The sequence below is a fragment of the Dermacentor variabilis genome, chromosome 1, assembly GCF_050947875.1.
Source record: "Dermacentor variabilis isolate Ectoservices chromosome 1, ASM5094787v1, whole genome shotgun sequence".
Classification (NCBI taxonomy): Eukaryota; Metazoa; Arthropoda; class Arachnida; order Ixodida; family Ixodidae; genus Dermacentor; species Dermacentor variabilis.
The window spans coordinates 21,422,592-21,439,624 of NC_134568.1; the positions used below are offsets into that span (position 1 = coordinate 21,422,592).

Below are 17,033 nucleotides of genomic sequence, written 5' to 3' on the forward strand. Positions count from 1 at the left end.
AGTCACTTCTGATTCGTACGAATACCTTTCGCTGCATCGAAGTTTGATTGCGACACAGGTTGAAATTGGGGGATCTTGTTGTTTATTACGACAACGCTGACACCGTTACCAGTATAGCTTCGTATTGCGTTTGGTAAACAGCTTAGCGTAAGATTTAAGCACACTCTTTTACTGCGATCATCACGTCGCTACTTGGCAACCTTGTGCCCTATAATTGGGAACACTTCTTGCGTTGCTCGGCCGGAACGTATGGCAGTGCAGCCATGTGGCTCATGACTTCACTACCACACAACTTCGCTAACTTTGCCTGTCTGCCAGTGCAGAAATTGCGCGCCGATAAAGAAAGCAGGTAGGGGCATATATCACCCGAATTGAAAGTACCACAATATTTCTTAAAGAAGCAAGCACACTTTCACGTAAATAACCACCGACAATATACTTATACAGCGCTATGTGAGAAATAACCACAGAGGAAAAAAAAGACCAGTAAACATTGCTCCGTAAAATATAGTCCTTAAGAAAAAGAAACGAGGGTTTCTGTCATCCAATATAAACCGAAAAATTACGTGTGATTAAAAAAAAATGAATAGTATAGCAATAACGCTGAACCTTGGCTCTACACACACCTGTACCTACGTTGCTTTATATGGGTTTAGTTCAAGACTTCCATGGTTTCCTTTGAGTGAGCTTGGGGGGAGGAAAAAACACGTTACTTAGTCGTATACAGTTCGTATATACGTCATGCCGCAGTTGCGCAGTGCAGTATGTGTTGCAGCCATTCCGACGCAGCTGTTCATGCATGCACGTAGGTACACGCAACGTCTCTCGCGGCCACGCGAAATGCACGATACTAAATACTGCACTGTCAGCATTTGCCCGCGAGTTTTCTTTCTGATAACTGGCAGCAACTTCTCTGGTGGCAATGAAACGTTACCATTAATTGTTGCCAATTTCGTCTGTCTTCTTTCTTTCTTTACATAGGAGGCCTCAAATTTCTCATACCAGCCGTGGAGTCATTTTTCTTCCAAATCATCGTCAATGGTCTCCTAGCTGTGGACACTTTCTTCTTTCTGAGGTACTTGGTAAAGCTAAAAAAGATTTGCTCGTGTATTCGATTGTCCTCTTTCTGCTCTTACACGCCGATATTCTCGCGCTGCGCAGTGGGCTCCTCCTGGCAATGAACGTGATAAGGAATCTCGACAAGAAAAACGCCAAGAAGCAGACTATCGGGATGTTCCTCTACAGGTACTTGAGGTGAGTTCCCTTTTGTAATGTTTAATCGCGGGAGAGAGGCATTGCGTCTGCTGTATCGACCATCGAGACATAAAACAGACAGACCATAATTTAGCCCAATAAAGCGGTTCACGTCCGGTGAACATAACTGACGCGTTCATCGACATCGGCAGTTACCCGCGTGCTCGGAACAAAGCACGATGCATTGAGGAAAGCGTCGAATCGTCCTGACGTTCCTTTAATTTTTTGCACTTTTTTCTGAACGCCCATTCAGCAGAGCCTCTGTCCCGAGGGAGTCCGTGCGCACCGTGAGTGCGCGGGGTATTTCACACACAGGCTCGAACTAAAACGCCCCTGTTTTATTTCTCACTTAAAACACCTCAGATTTAGTTCGAACTGAAACACATCAGCTCGAGTCACTGGGATGCGTTATCAGGTGTGTAATGTATCGCCGTTCATTCTAGCAAAATTGCTTGGACCGTAGACTAACGCGTCAGCACAAAGATCTGCTCTGAAATCCTTGGCAGCTTTCTTGAATAAACGCGATATTACGTAATTGTATTAGCGCATAGTGTGCACGTGTGCTATTTTTTTTCTTAGCTTTTTTTTTAGTTTTATGACTTCGAAGTTCATTTTTTGAGGTATTCCATGTCTAACACACGCTTTCCTTTCCTTCTCTTCTTCATTTTTTTGTTGTTTGCCTTAACTTATTTTGGTTGTGTTTTTGGAGACCTATCTAAATGGTCGAGACTGAGAAACATAATGTTCTTACTCCTTCTTCTTTCGGGAATCGACTGGCCGTGTGAAGAACTGATTTATTGCTTACGTGTGTTTATTTCAGCTCAGAAGCCGGTGACGCAGTACTTTCCAACGTTTCCAATTTCATCTAAATACCCGTCAATCACATTCAAATCCTATCAAATTTTTTCAGTACCGCAGGGATGTCGAGAGGAGCGGACAAAGAAGCCTATATACAGGGTGTCCCAACTATCATTCACTAAGATATAAAAAAAAATATGCATATGCCACGTAGCTACTGAACCAAGGTAACATTGTTTGCCGTCGCTTGCAGACACTCAGATTATTTTTTGGATCTCGCCTAATTGTATAATTAGTGTTAAGTAATTAATCAACTTCTCAAATAATAAAATTAGATGAAAGGTGTCGATGAAAAAAATCGTAGACCAACATGAAAAACTCCCGATACAGCTTTCTGTTGCTCAATACGTGCTACATGCAAGTGTGTTTCCGAGCGTGAAAGAAGCCCGCAAATGCACGCAAAATTGCCGCGCGACTGGCCGCTCGAGGCACTTTGCGTGTCACCTTTCACGCTCGGGAAAACACTTTTATGTAGCACGTATTCAGCAACAGAAAGCTGTATCGGGAGTTTTTCATGTTGGTCTACGATTTTTTTCATCGACACCTTTCATCTAACTATATTATTTGAGAAGTTCATTATTTAATTACGACTAGTTATGTAATTAGGCGAAATGGGAAAAATAACCTGAGTATCTCCAAGCGACGCCAAACAACATTACCTTGGTTTTGTCCAGCTACGTGGCATTTGCATATTTTTTCAATCTTGGTGTATGAAAGCTAGTACACCCTGTATACGCAAACAAAGGCTTGACTAGAGCTCAGCGCCCCCTAGAATGATGACATTGCGCTCTGTAGGAGAACACCACAGGTGCTGAGCTACTACAGGGGTTGAAACGTCGGCGTTTCATTTTTTTATGCTGCTGCTGTTGCTTCGGCAGTTGCACTGTGTGCTGGTGCCAATTAGCACTCGTGTGCGCGTCTTCGCGTCACTGCAGGTCTTTTTACTATTTTGTAGCAGTGACCAAATCAACACTTTGTATCCGTTGGCAGATATAGTGTATGTCCCGGTGCATACACTCCGACATTGCCATCAATTTCTTTGTTCATGCCCAATACAGTCAGGACGGCAAGAACGACTTTTCTGATTTCACGACAGCGTCGAAAAAAACCAGGTCAACATATTGTAGAGCGAGTAACAACTTCATAACTCGTATAAGCGTTTTTTTCGCGCCTCTTGAAATATTCGTGTGCCTCTTATCCGCCAAACGACTTGCGCTTTAAACTCGAACTTAACACTCGAGTTGAAAATCGCACCTGCAAACGCTGAGGCTTGACCCCTACAGAGCCTATAGTCTAGAAAAATTTTACGCAGGCATAGTAGGCAAAGACAATACAGGTGACATAGGCAGGCACATGTAGATGTGGAGTGGCTCATGCCCACTCATGTGGATTGGCCAAGAAGCGGGCAGGCCAAAATAATTAAGAATACATAAAATGCAAAAGCAATGAATCACTCCTCCAGAATAGGTAGGTTAGGACAAATGGAAACAGAATTTGGAGAGCACGTGATAACGGCGAATTAAAATTAACATAATGTCCTTGTCGTCTCAACCTTTGTTTACTTTGCGTACGCCACAGCTTTATATGGCGCGAACATGCACCGACATTGCCCTGGCCGGCAGAGTGTTCTGGTTAGCCCCTACAGAGCCCCTACTCTCCGCTCCTTTGCTGTTACACGCATGGCGTCAGACTGACCCCTGGCTGCCTGGTACTGCTGTGCTTCTTCACCCTGGTGCCCCTGCTTGGCTCTGGTCCCATCTGGAAGGAAAAGATCCTGCCCGAGGTAGCCGCCTGCCGCCGCAACTGGTGGGCTGTGCTGCTCAACGTCAACAACTTTGTCCACTCCGAGCGCATGGTGAGCGTCAAAAGTGTCCAGCCACGTAGGCGTCCACGAGGGACGCGACGCAAAACTTATATAAGAAGCGAATGTTAAACAACCCCTCCCCTCTCCCAGAGGCAACCGCGCGCTCAAGCATTCCATACACACATAGCCTAGCGAGCAAAAGACTCATATCTTGCACGAGGCACAATACACGTTCAAGATGCCCTCTAGCCATTGTTCCTCTCGAAGCAGGCGTTTAAACGTTCTGCATGTACAGGATGTCCCAGCTATCAGGCATCAAGATTTAAAAAAATATGCAAATGCCACGTAGCTAGACAGAACCAAGGTAATTTTGTTTGCCGTCACTTGGAGATAACCCGATTATTTGTTTTGCAGTCTACCTAATTACACAATTACTCATAATTAATTAATTAATTAATTAATTAATTAATTAACTTTTCACTTATTATAGTTAGATTGAAAGTGTCAAAGAGAAAACTGTAGAGCAACATGAAAAACTCCCGATACAGCTTTCCGTTGCTCAATACATGCTACATAAAAGTGCTTCAAGCGGACAGTCTCGCGGCAATATATATATATATATATATATATATATATATATATATATATATATATATATATATATATATATATATATATATATATATAATCATTTTTAAATGTTATGCAATTTTTAAAAATGACCTTTTGCAGATAACACAATTCTAGTCCTTGAGCTGGGTTATTCAGAGAGCAGGAGATATTACTTGCACGAGCAATTGAAACACATATTTAACTAATTAACGAAATTCCACTAATAATCTTTTCAGTGGATTAATTCATGGCACATATTGCAATTTAGGAATTGTAGCCGATGAGTTAGCAAGGTGTACCCACTTGGAAGGAAGGAAGGAAGGAAGGAAGGAAGGAAGGAAGGAAGGAAGGAAGGAAGGAAGGAAGGAAGGAAGGAAGGAAGGAAGGAAGGAAAGAAATCAACTTTATTCAAGGTCCTGCAGGCCACGAGAGCTGTGGGGCTCTCATGGAGTGGGCGTCTCCCACGACGGAACCGGGAGGTTGACTTTCCTGGCGGCGTCGTGGACCTGCTGGACGGTCCAGAGTTGGGGAGCGAGTTCTTCGCTCCGGATTGCTTCTTCAAACTTGCGCTTGTCCGGTTCGGAGTTTATGTGAGCTTGCGAGCACGGCCAGAGTAAATGATAGACGTTAAGGGATATATTGCAACTGCTGCAATAAGACTTGTCGTAGAGCTCAGGCATGTAGTGGTGTAGTCTGTTTTGCGTGCGGTATGTGTCTGTTTGTAGCATTCTGAGTGTAACCGCTTGAGCTCGAGTGAGCGTGCGGTGTGGCGTGCTATACTCTCTACGTTGTAGGCAGTAGTGTTTAGTGATTTCATTGTATGTAGTGGGGGCGTCCTTGTCCTCCGAGTGGTCGGGTGAAGCCGCGCGGTCTGTAAGGAATTTCCAGAATGACGCCAGTTTGGAGATATGCGCCATCAAACTTGCAGTAAAAATGCACTGTTGTTCCACTTACCTTTTTAACAAATTATTTTTATTCATTGAACCACCAAATTAACTGGAACGCCCATGTATTCCGTTCCACACTTTGGGAAATATCTCGATACTGGTGTCATCTTGGAAATTCATTTCAAGTGGATACGTCTTGCAAGCTCACCGGCTACAATTAGTAAACTGCAATATAGGCTGCAAGGTAAATAATTAGAGAGTTAATTAGCTAATGTTTGTTAATTAGTTGAATATGTGTTTCGATTTCTCGCGCTTGTAATGTCCGGCCTCTTTGAATAATGCAGCTCAAGGAAAAGAATTATGCTATCTGGCACAGGTGATTTTTAAAGTTAACATAAAACTTTAAGAAGATCACCCTGTATAGCACTACAACCGTGCGTGCCGTATGAGTTCGAACGCTGCCGTTCATCGCTTATAAAATTGAAGCACATAATAAACGCGCGTCTCTTGCTGTTCAGAATGTCGTCTCATTTCTGTCGTATTTCAAGCTGTCCAAGCGGATTTCGTCAGCAGCACTTGTAGGAAGCTGAAACAGCCGCACCGCCATCTCTCCAGTGCGTGGTGCCTACAGAAGCAGCACCCCAGAACCCTGAAAATGAAAATAAAGAAAAAAAAGAGAAACATTCTCCCACGATTACGATACTCCATAATGTGAAATTTGAGCGCAGCTCTACACGTGTTTTGATTTCGCGATATATTGGGGCAAAGAATTTGAGAGACATGTGGCAAAGTCGGCAATCGTCGAAAATCTGATCTGCGGGTCAAGCGCGTCGGTTTTTATATATGACTCGTCGAAGGTTCCAGTGTAATCGCTGGTGCCGCGTGTCTTGGAGAAGGTACTATACAATGCGCGTCGCGCATATAATCAGATTACAAAACAATCAGAAGCTATGACAGTAGAAACAAGACCGAACTCGACCAAACCAAGCAAAGCAAACAAGCGCGAGCTGACGCGAGCAGACGACAGTACGAAATGGGCGGTCCGGCTGAGACCGGATACGAGTACGCATCGAGCGGTAGGGCGTGTCCGCATGAAGCAGTTTCCCGCGCGCACGTCACTGAAAGGGCCGCTCTCATTGGTCTCCGCTGTTCGCGGTTTGCGTCTTTCATCTCCTGCTCCGTGTTCGCTCTTTCATTTTTCGCTGTGCTTTTTCGCTCGGCTACGCCGCCCACGCTCGCCACAGGAACGGCTGGCTAAAATCTGCGCTCTAAAACGAGACAAATGTTGCAGTGTTTATTATTCCTTTTACTGCCTATCGCAAAAATGCAAAGGCTTAAAAAAATTAAATTATGGGGTTTAACGTGCCATAACCACTTTCTGATTATGAGACACGCCGTAGTGGAGGACTCCGGAAATTTCGACCACCTGGGGTTCTTAAAGTGCACCTAAATCTAAGTACACGGGTGTCTTCGCCCCCATCGAAATGCGGCCGCCGCGGCTGGGATTTGATCCCGCGTCCTCAGCAGCCCAACACCATAGCCACTGAGCAACCACGGCGGATAATGCAAAGGCTAGCCGGCCGTTGTCAGTAACGGCTTTCTCGTCTGCGCTGTTTTCTTTTTTTTTTTTTTTGCGATAGGAGTACATTCGCTGGCACTTTTGTTAGTGAGCTAGAACAGCTGAAAACGTTAGCCAAACAATTTCCCCGCAGATCAAGGTGGAGGGAAATTCAAAAAAGGGAAACTTCTTACGGCAGCTGTAATTAACGCACAGCCACGAAGGACACTCATACGGATTCTTGAATAATCAAGCTTCGAAAGTTGAAGATAAATTCGTCCTGCTCCGATGATCGAACACGGAATCACTACCTTCCCTGGCTTAAAGAGTTAAGCAAAATCCGCAAGGTGCAGCTATATTCCTGAAGGCTCAGATTCCACCAGGAGTATGGTTGAACACTACTCGCCGAGTCCTTGCTGTTCAATCTGCTATATTACTGCGAAGGCACTTTGTGCCACATGAAGCGGAAAATGCGGCGTCCATCTGGCGTTAACATCCGATGGTACCAAGACCAACGTAAGGAAGTGATGACGTCACATTCGCGGCGCTGGACGTGCTGTGGCTCGCACCGCAAAATCCCACGTTGAACAGGATGGACGCCGTGGCCCACACCCAAAAAATTTACTTTGCCCAATAAATTGAGTTCACCCACATGCACAACCAACCTGGCCCACTCCCAAGATTCACTTGACCTACCCCCAAAATTTGGGCGGCTAACTCCCAAACTTGACTTTGCCCAGTTCGAAAATTGAATTGACCTACGTTCAAAACCGAGCTGACCCACTCCCAAAATTGACTTGGCCCAACCACAATATTTGGGGTGGTTGCCCACTCTCAAAATTTGCCTAATTCGAGCACATAAACAAGTGAAAAGTATTGCGCAGAGAGTCAGAATGCTTTCGCATTCAATGCGCGTAAGGAGGCGCAAGTGCCTCTAACTTTTCTTGAAAGCGTAGCTGCTAACTAGGGCAACGACGCAAGCACTGACTGTGAAATTCACGCCGCCCACGATTTGTTTATCTTCTTTTTTAGAGCGCAGCTCTTAGGCGCCCGTTCTTGCGTTGATCATCAGTGTGCCTCGTCCTTCCTCGGCGTAAGCGAGCGAACGAGCACAGCGAACAATGAAAGAGCGAAAGCGGAGCTCAGCGGTGGATGAAAGACGGCAAGAGCAAAGAGAGCGCGAGGAGGAAAGCGAAGGGGTAGGGCGCAGTGGAAGCATGAGCAGGAAAGCGGTGGAAGCCACCTTGAAGCACCACCAGATGGCGCTCACGCACGTGCATCTGTGGTGGCGGCGGCCATGCGGGCGAAAGAAAAAAATAACCAGAAAGCTCGCCTTCGCGCATATCTTGTAAAAAGGGGGTACTGCGCTATAAACACACGGACAGAAGTAGAAGAGGACAGGACGCGCGCAGGCTCCTAACTGAATTTTATTATGTAGTACTGCCATTTTACAAGATGAACTTCCACCAACTATAGCCCAACTTGCCGCTCTACTAATTGCTGTACTAAACGCTTGCGGCTCGCAAGCGTTTCCCAGTAAAGATTACGGTTGCTTATAAGCCGCACTTGCTTGGACGCGGCAACTGTTTGACCCGTCTATATACAAGGTCCGTCCTGAAAGTAATGTCAGTAAGGCCATTAAAAATCATTTATTGAATTTGGCGTTACAAGTGTTTAAAAACCTTCAAAATACTCTCCTTTTGCGTCAATACATCGGCTCCAGCGTGACTTCCAGCTCTCAAATGCGTTGCGGTAGTCCTGCTCCGGAATGGCCCTTAATGCTGCGCTGCAAGCTGCTTTGATCCCGTCCACTGTCCCAATATGCTTGATTTTCATGGGTGTTTTGAGGCGTGCAAATGTAAAAAAAGTCAGGGGGAGCTAAGTCCGGGCTGTACGGGCGCTGGGGGATCGTTGGCACCCCTGCTTTGACCAAGTAGTCTGGGAGGATGAAGGCACTGTGGGCCGGCGCATTATCGTGGTGCAACTTCCAGTTGTCTGCGATGTTCGGCCGGATGCGTTGAACCCTGCGTTTCAGTCTTTTGAGGACTTCCTCATAAAATTTAGAGTTCACAGTGGTTCCAGGTTCTACAAATTCGTAATTAACCAGTCCCCGGACGTCAAAAAAAAAAAAAACGATGAGCGTGATCTTGATCTTCGATTTGCTCATTCTGGCTTTCTTCTGGCGAGGGGGCGAGTGTGTGTGCCACTCCGATGATTGCCTTTTGGTCTCCGGGTCATATTCAATTACCCAAGTCTCATCACCTGTAATGATGTTGTCCAAAAATTTTCGGTCACGTTTGCACATGTCGAGGTTTTCTTGGCTCGTTTCAACGCGGCGTGACTTTTGGTCGTCAGTGAGCACTTTTGGAAGTATTTTTGCGCGCACCTTCCGCATGCCGTTATCATTTGTAACGATTTCATGAACTTGAGTTTTCGGAATGTTTAACATGTCGGCCATTAAACGAACACTTAATCGTCGGTCTGAGTTCAACAGTTCCCTCACTCGCGTCACATTGTCAGCCCTGGCGGTCATGGATGGCCGTCCGGCGCGGTCCTCGTCGTCGACCTCGTCCCGGCCTTCCTAAAAGGTCTTGTGCCACCGAAACACTTGCCGATCTGATGGGGCATGTCCTTTGTAAGCAGTCTTGAGCATTGTAACAGTTTCCGCAGCGGATTTGTCAAGTTTCACGCAATACTTGATCGCAAATGTTTGTTCGAACGAGCGCTGCATTTTCACTTGCACAAGAATAGAGAACAACTCTCGGGGACAGGCCCGTCCTACGCTCTCCGATGCTAGCAGCACACTGAGCGACAGAGCGCTGCTTAGCTGGGTTCCCCCGCTACTAGTTTCAACCGGTTAGCCCGCACTCTCACGTACAGACGCGTCACAATAAATTCACTGACATTACTTTCAGGAAAGGCCCTGTATATAGAGCCGCGCATCGGGTCTCTGCCAGTCGTTGCGGTGATCGGTACGATGCCTCAATATATCGCGAAATGAAAACGCGGATAGAGCTGCGCTCAAATTTCGCATTAGGGAGTATTGTAATCGACGGTGATTTTTTTTTAATTCTAAGATTTTACGTGCCAGAACCACGATCTCATTATGAGGCACACCGTAATGGGAAACTCCAGATTAATTTTGACCACCTGGGGTTCTTTAACGTGCACCCAATGCAGACAACCTGAGCGTTTTTAGATTAACAACCACGCTTCAAAAAGAGATGGTCGCTCTAAGATTCGCGCGTCCCGCTTCGAAATGAATCGTTCTTGTAGGTTGAGAATGTTTGTGACAATTAACGGTTATAAGTGCTCGTATCTTTCATGTAAGCTGAAGTTGCTCTAGCATCTTGAATTCTTTGTACCCTGCTGCTATGTTTGCACCCACTCCTGTGTAAATACATGGGAACAGCGAAATCGTTTTCTCGACAACCGCTGCACCGATTCTGGCGAGGTTTGTTGCATTTAAAAAAAATTGAACTCTAGAAAACTGTAGGCAGCAGACTTTTTGCATAGGGCGCTATTTTTTTTTCATCTTGAAAATTGCAATATTTTAAAAATACTTAAATATCAAGTTGATAACTCTGTAATTCTAAACACTGTAAACAGATTTGCACCTTTAAGCAGCCTCGGGGACCCCCTTGAGAATCTTTAAATGTGCTTATAGACAGAAAGCACCCTTTAGGGTGCCAATTGGTTTACAGTCAAATAAAAACAAGAACTATATCACAATTTTGTAAAATGCGTCTAATAATACATTGGAAGAACTTGATGTATTACACAGGGTTCTGAAATATAGCAGTAATTTCTGAATAGGACTCGTGCAAGACTTTCGTAAACATTGTAACAATTTCACGTAAGCTGTAAATTCCCATATCACATTTGTTCGCTTGAGATGCTCAAACAGATGTAACATACAGAACTGTAATGTTTGTTTTGGGTGCATAGTTACGGGATTTGTACACTTCGTGCGTCTATATCTTTTTTTAACGGCAACCTTCGCTAAAAAATTCAATGTCCTTAATCAAAATTCTGCTTCCTAGTGTTTCTAGAATTCAACTTTCTCTCTCAAATGCAACAAGCTTGATTCAAATTGGTCCAATGGTTGCCTCGTAAAATCATTTCTGCGTTTTAAATGTATTTTAATAGGGAAATCGCAGTTGGCCCCGAGCAAAAGCTTAATTCTTCATAAGACTACGAGACAACCGCATATCATTAGAAAGTAATTCATGCATGTCAGTAACGCACGTGCATTATAACTGAAGCCGTTTTTGCGCGAGCTTGTAATTAAGGCCGGAATAATTTTTGTTTCTCAATGAACCTTGAAATTAAACTGCGATTGAATGCAAGGTAAAACCGCAGGTACATCCTCGGCCTTCTATAATTGCGGATTCGCGTCTCAGCTCGACGTGTAGTAAGAAGAGTAGCTCAACATTGTCGCTACCCTGAAGCCACTCATTCCTTCACCGGCTTTGTTTTCAGTGCCTTCCAAGCTTGTGGTACGTCAGTGCAGACTGGCAGCTCCACTGTGCGCTCTTCTTGATCGTCTTTCTTTTGATGAGGTAAGCCGTAACACCGTTTTATAAACCTTCATGAATCTAAGCGGTCATTGTTTATCATTTTATAGGATAGTCGTTTTCGTTTCAGTAGTTGATTTTACCGATTTAGTTCCTCTCTGCTTGTTGTGCTCGCTTAGATCTGCAGTGTGTGGAAGGAACTTCAGGCGTTTAGGCGGCGCATTCGTGGCTAAGCCTCCAGCATTTCTTATTCGCGCTCAGTAGAATATCGTCAAGTTTACGTTATCCCATTCAGTTTTTCTGATTGTAACTTACTCTTATTGATTAAGTAACCTGATTGAAAAACTACCTCCCGATTGGCGAGATTCTCGACTCTGGCAGCTTCGATGACTTCAGGTAACGTACGAGGGTTGAGTGGGCAGTCGCCTACTCGCAAGTCCACGCACTGCGTGATGCCCGAGATTGGAATGACGTCCTAATTCCATGGCCATGGCCGTCAGTGAGGGTGTTCGCGAAGGTTCACAGGGCTGTCTAGCACATATAAAAAACACCCAAGAAAGTAGATGGGAAATTGGGCAGCGGTAACTTAATTGGCAAGATCATGGCGCGCGTAATATATATATATATGGGTATGGTTCCCACCTGCGGCAAGCTATTTCTTCAACTTTTATCGCCCTTTGCGTTTTATCATTTCTATACATTTCGGTTAAAAAAAGAAGAAACAACTAATTTCCCCAATCCTTTCCTTGGCTTCGTTGCCTGCTATAGCTTCAAATGGTTGTGGCTAACAAAACTCGGGACTCCTCGGTTCATTTCCTCCTCGTTCATTATTCCTAACAGGAGACCAGCCTTTGGGGGCATGGCTGCGTTTGCAGCTGTGATCATCTTCGGCGTCATCATAGGAGTGCAAACGACCTTGTCAGGTTACCCACCGACCATGCTGCCCCTGTATGCTGAGCGAAGGTGAGATTTCGCTTTTGTCCTTTTTATTGACGACTGCAGTTAGTAGCTAAGAAATTGGTTTACGCCGCCAACTTCGCCCCAAATATGCTTCCTCGCTGGAGCCCCTTCGTGACTGAAGCACGGCAGCCGAACCTGTGGTTGTCTAAAGGGAAAATATATAGGCTTAAAGGCATCACCGGAAATGGGCTTGATTACAGTTTGGCTCGAGCTATTTGTGGTCCCAAATTTTTCAGAAAGAAGCAGAAAAAAAGGCATACAGACGGCCTAATCGCCGCCGTAAGTCCTGTAAACAAGACAGCGGGAAGTAACACACACAAAAAAAAAAAACGGGGGCGGGTTGACTAAAGACCTTTCGCTTAAAACTGACTGAAAGAACTTGCGATAAGCAGTTATTTAATTCTGGGGTGTTACGTGCCAAATACACGATATGATTATGACGCACGCCGTAGTGGGGGACTCCGGGTTAATTTTTCACCACCTGTGGTTCTTTAACCTGCAACAAATGCCACGGGCGTCTTGGCATTTCGCCCCCATCGCAACGCGGTCGCCGCGGCCGGGATTCGATTCCGCGCCCTCGGGCTCAGCAGCGCGACACCAAAGCCACTACACCACCACGGCGGCTGCGATAGCAAGGCCTCCCTTGCACACGGTGCCGCTGACACTTGCTCGGGTAATTTTCGCTTGAGGTGCGCGTTGACCATCTACGGCTAGCAGTTAGAGCGCACGTACTACGCGTCTTTCGAAGCGCCTCCATCTGTGCGACGTGTTTGCAGCGGCGCGGTATACTTGCATGCACTCCTCTGTCTATGACCACTGTTACGTCCTAGATTGCGATGCATACCTTGGTGCACTTTTCGTATTTTTCTTTAATTTTTGTGCTTTCGTTGATGAGACAAATGTGTGACACCTAAGATGTTTCGGACAAACACGGTACGAGCCAGTACGAACGCTAAGTAAAATTTACGAACGGAAGTAAGAGCCGCTGGACGGAAGATACAGATTGAACACGGTTGGCAAACGTTCGGACAAAAAGCACACACAATTTTAGGCATTGGAATAAAATCTACTATATTGGAGAGTTTTCAGTGTACAATGTTTTGTAGAACATTGCATCGTTGGATCGGGGTGACTATTTCTATCTGCTGTAGTAAATGAGTCGAAGCGCATCATTCAAGCACGGTTCAGGAGGAATCTTATAAACCACACAGTCACAACAGTCAACAACAAACCTCTGCCTGTGCTGCTTTTTACAACTTTTTTTTTTTTGTTCTCGGTCACCCGATTGACTTGGTGGCACAGGCTACCTAACTTATCTCTGGCAGTGAACAGCAACCTAACGCCTGTGTGGTTTATAAGTGACTGTGTGGTTTATATGAATGTGTGGTTTATAAGATTCCTCTTTCATGCAAGCGTTTCTATATCGGCGAAACGGGGCGGTGCATCAATGACTGCATGCGCGAACACTCAAACAAAGTTCAAAAACAAGCTAGGGATAGTCAATTATCACTGCATTAAAATTAATGCGGCTGCAAGCCATCTTTTAAAAATGTGACCTGTTTGTCAAAATACCGCGATGACCGCGCACGTCTTATTTCCTAAGCTTTCCACATTCATAATAGTGGCGAAGCATGTGCCTCCCCTCCATTTCTCTCCTTCCGAAGGAGATAGCCTTCCTATCTCATTGATTGCAATTTATTGCCCCTGTCCATGCAGAATTCTGTTGCTTCTGTGCTTAGAGATAGCGGTAGAGTATATATATGTACTGACTGAGAATAAAGACACCTGGTTCTTAGTAAGCGCTGTGGTCTGTATCCCTCTCTTCGTCCTGTTGTTTAGCGCTGTTTACTACTCTTTGCTATCGTCCACCTATCGTTGTAAACGTGTTGCTAAAGGTAAACATTGGATATTTCTGCTATAATGGCCATTTAGTTGATGATAGAGAAAAATAAGGGGGGGGGGGATACTTGATGTACGCATGCATGCATGCAAACGAGGGTTTCCCCTCTGTATTTTTAGTTGCTGGTTAGCGCTCTGCGTGTTTTTCCGTTTATTTCTGTTCTGCTTGTTCGCGCTACTTTATCCTTGACAATGCCACACCTAATGGTCTTTCACTTCTAGAGTGAAAGTAACTTTTAAGTTATCACTAGAAGCAGGCGAACGAAGAGTTAGAGTTGAAACAGCCCTGCACACGTACAGTAAACTCCACATACACAAGCCGATGCGGGCCTTGGAATTTGCTTCACGCAATCGAAAATATTTAGGCGCGCTAATCACAACTGGTGCACTCGGCAGTGACCGCGGAGGAAGACGAAATGAACAGCACACGTCGATGTCAAAGGGCGCGATGCGTCAAGGTCATGACGTCATCTCTTTCGCGTGAGTGTGGCACGACTTCTCTCGCATTTAACCAATGACTCTGAATGCGCGTAATGTCCCGTAGGTGTGCCAAGGAAGCTTGATGGCTGCTGAGGGAGTAATTTTTCGAGCCAGTTGGTCCATCATGTGGACTGGAAAAGTATAAGCATGAATAATTTAGACGTAGGACCCATGGATGAGACAAGGACAAGCGCTGCTACTGCTACTACCAACTTAATTCCTGTCAGTACAGTGCCGATTTAAAGGCTCTTTCGCGCGCATCCGTCACGCCGCTTCTTGAAACGATAGTTCGAAAGCATATCAGCAAGAATCAGCATATCGCACAGCCCTTCAGAAAATCAAGCTCGGCCTTGTGCAACGCGGTAGGCGCCTCGCTTGTGCAGAGCAAAATTCTAGGCAGATGTGCAAGTAACACGGCTCGGTCGGCTTTTGAAGCTTTCTTTGTTAGCAAGTATTCCGCTGTCTGCAAAAGCAAGGGGCCTACCGTGTTTCACAAGGCCGAGATTGATTTTCTGAAGGGCTGTGCGATATCGTTCTTGCTGATATGCCTTCGAACTATGGTTTGAAGAAGTGGCGTGACGCACGCGTTGGGGGTAGTGCGTTGGGGGGAGCTGATGTGGGAATTTCAAGCCCATCTTTTGTTTTTACTTCTTTTTTTTCTGAATAACCAAGGCTCCTCTCCAGATTAACACTGACGTCACTGGTATTCAGGAGCGGTTACCGATGCAGCCAAATCGATATAAGATTCCTCTTTGGAGAGTCTGTGATCCGCGTCAACCTGAAATGTCTTGGTTCACTCGTCTCTCATACTCTTTCTCAGAATGAAGTGGTCTACTGGAGTGGACTCTGTATACTGTTAGAGGCGGATCACGATCACGCGAGTGATTCAGTGTGTTCTCGCATCGCGTGTCCCGCCGCGTCAAAGTGCCGATCGTCTGCTCAGTCTGCTGCGCCAACCCCAGTGTCACGCTATTGACCTAAACTATAGACAGCCGATTGCGGGCCAACGTGAAGGTGCGCTACAAAGGCAAAGCTCGCTGGCTGGCTCCGACGAGTTTCTTGCGACGCGTGTACATGTACAGCCTTCGCCGCGATCTGTTTTGTCTCCGTTCTTCTCCAGCCGAGTGATGGCGATGGTCCAGGACGTGGTGATGCGACCCTACACTCACGCCGGACCCTTCACGGTCGGGTTGTGCACGGCCTTCCTGATATTCAAGTACTCGACGACGCGGATCACCAAGGTCAGCCCTAATTGTCTCCTGCAGCGCTTGCCGGCTCACTCACCCGCACTTTACGTGCAAGTCACCAGTATGGTCGCGCTCTTTAACTGTGACATTGCGCGAACAGGATGCCTATTGCATAACAAACAACCGGACTTCAATTCTGTGGCGGCAGATGAAATGCGAACAGCACTGTTTCAGCTCAAGCGGAAAAATAAGACTGCTGCTGCTGATAGGAGGTTAAATGGTCTTGCATATGTCATAGAAAGAACCTATATAGTAGCGGATGAGAGTGCCCATCTCCGTCGCAGGTTACCACAAGTTGCTCTATTGCTATTGGTGGCACTGCCGCCGTACCCGGTAATGATCATCACCGTGACATTATGACAGCTATAAATAAACGAGCATAGTTAAAACAACGAAGAAAGGTACCACGATATACTTACTTTTCTGTACATGTTCAAACTGCACTGTCGGTTTTTCATTTGTTCATCCACGTATTAACGCCACAGTGAGCTGTTAATTGGGCTAGTCAGTGCACAGTTCATGCTCTCTCTCGCGCGCGCACGTTCATACGCACGCGCTCATAACCAGCACTATAGGATTTGACGAATTTTTACGCGGTATGGTAATTTCCTGAAGACAAGATGACATCTTTTCTGCACTAAGGCGGAATCAAAGAGCCAATAATAAGGCATATAAAGCGGCCTGTTGAGGCTAAAATAATTGGCAACAACAACTTTTGCTTTGGCGCCAATTTTCTCTAGAGATTAAGATAAAGGATTCCATAGACAATATTTTTTACTCGTGTTGCACATGATTCATTCATTCAGTGGCAGGCATCAGAAACAGTGCGATAACCGTCAAGCTATGTAAATTACTAAATTTCTCGAATTATTTACTTTATTAATTGTTTACAACAACTTCAAGCTGGCGGAACCGTTCGGCGGTGCAAATCTGAGGTCCTCTTTCTTTGCACTCTGT

The 17,033-nt window shown here is 45.5% G+C and overlaps 1 protein-coding gene across 3 annotated transcripts in view; it reads left to right on the forward strand.

Moving 5' to 3' along the window:
- LOC142575738 (nose resistant to fluoxetine protein 6-like) overlaps window positions 1-17,033 on the forward strand; it is a 191,958-nt gene that overhangs the window by 156,270 nt on the left and 18,655 nt on the right. For all 3 annotated transcript variants that reach the window (XM_075685344.1, XM_075685361.1, XM_075685353.1), the window contains 6 exons: window positions 982-1,075; window positions 1,162-1,254; window positions 3,802-3,967; window positions 11,456-11,535; window positions 12,331-12,453; window positions 15,950-16,070. In XM_075685344.1, the coding sequence (XP_075541459.1) occupies window positions 982-1,075; window positions 1,162-1,254; window positions 3,802-3,967; window positions 11,456-11,535; window positions 12,331-12,453; window positions 15,950-16,070 (677 nt within the window). The remainder of the gene's footprint in view (window positions 1-981; window positions 1,076-1,161; window positions 1,255-3,801; window positions 3,968-11,455; window positions 11,536-12,330; window positions 12,454-15,949; window positions 16,071-17,033) is intronic.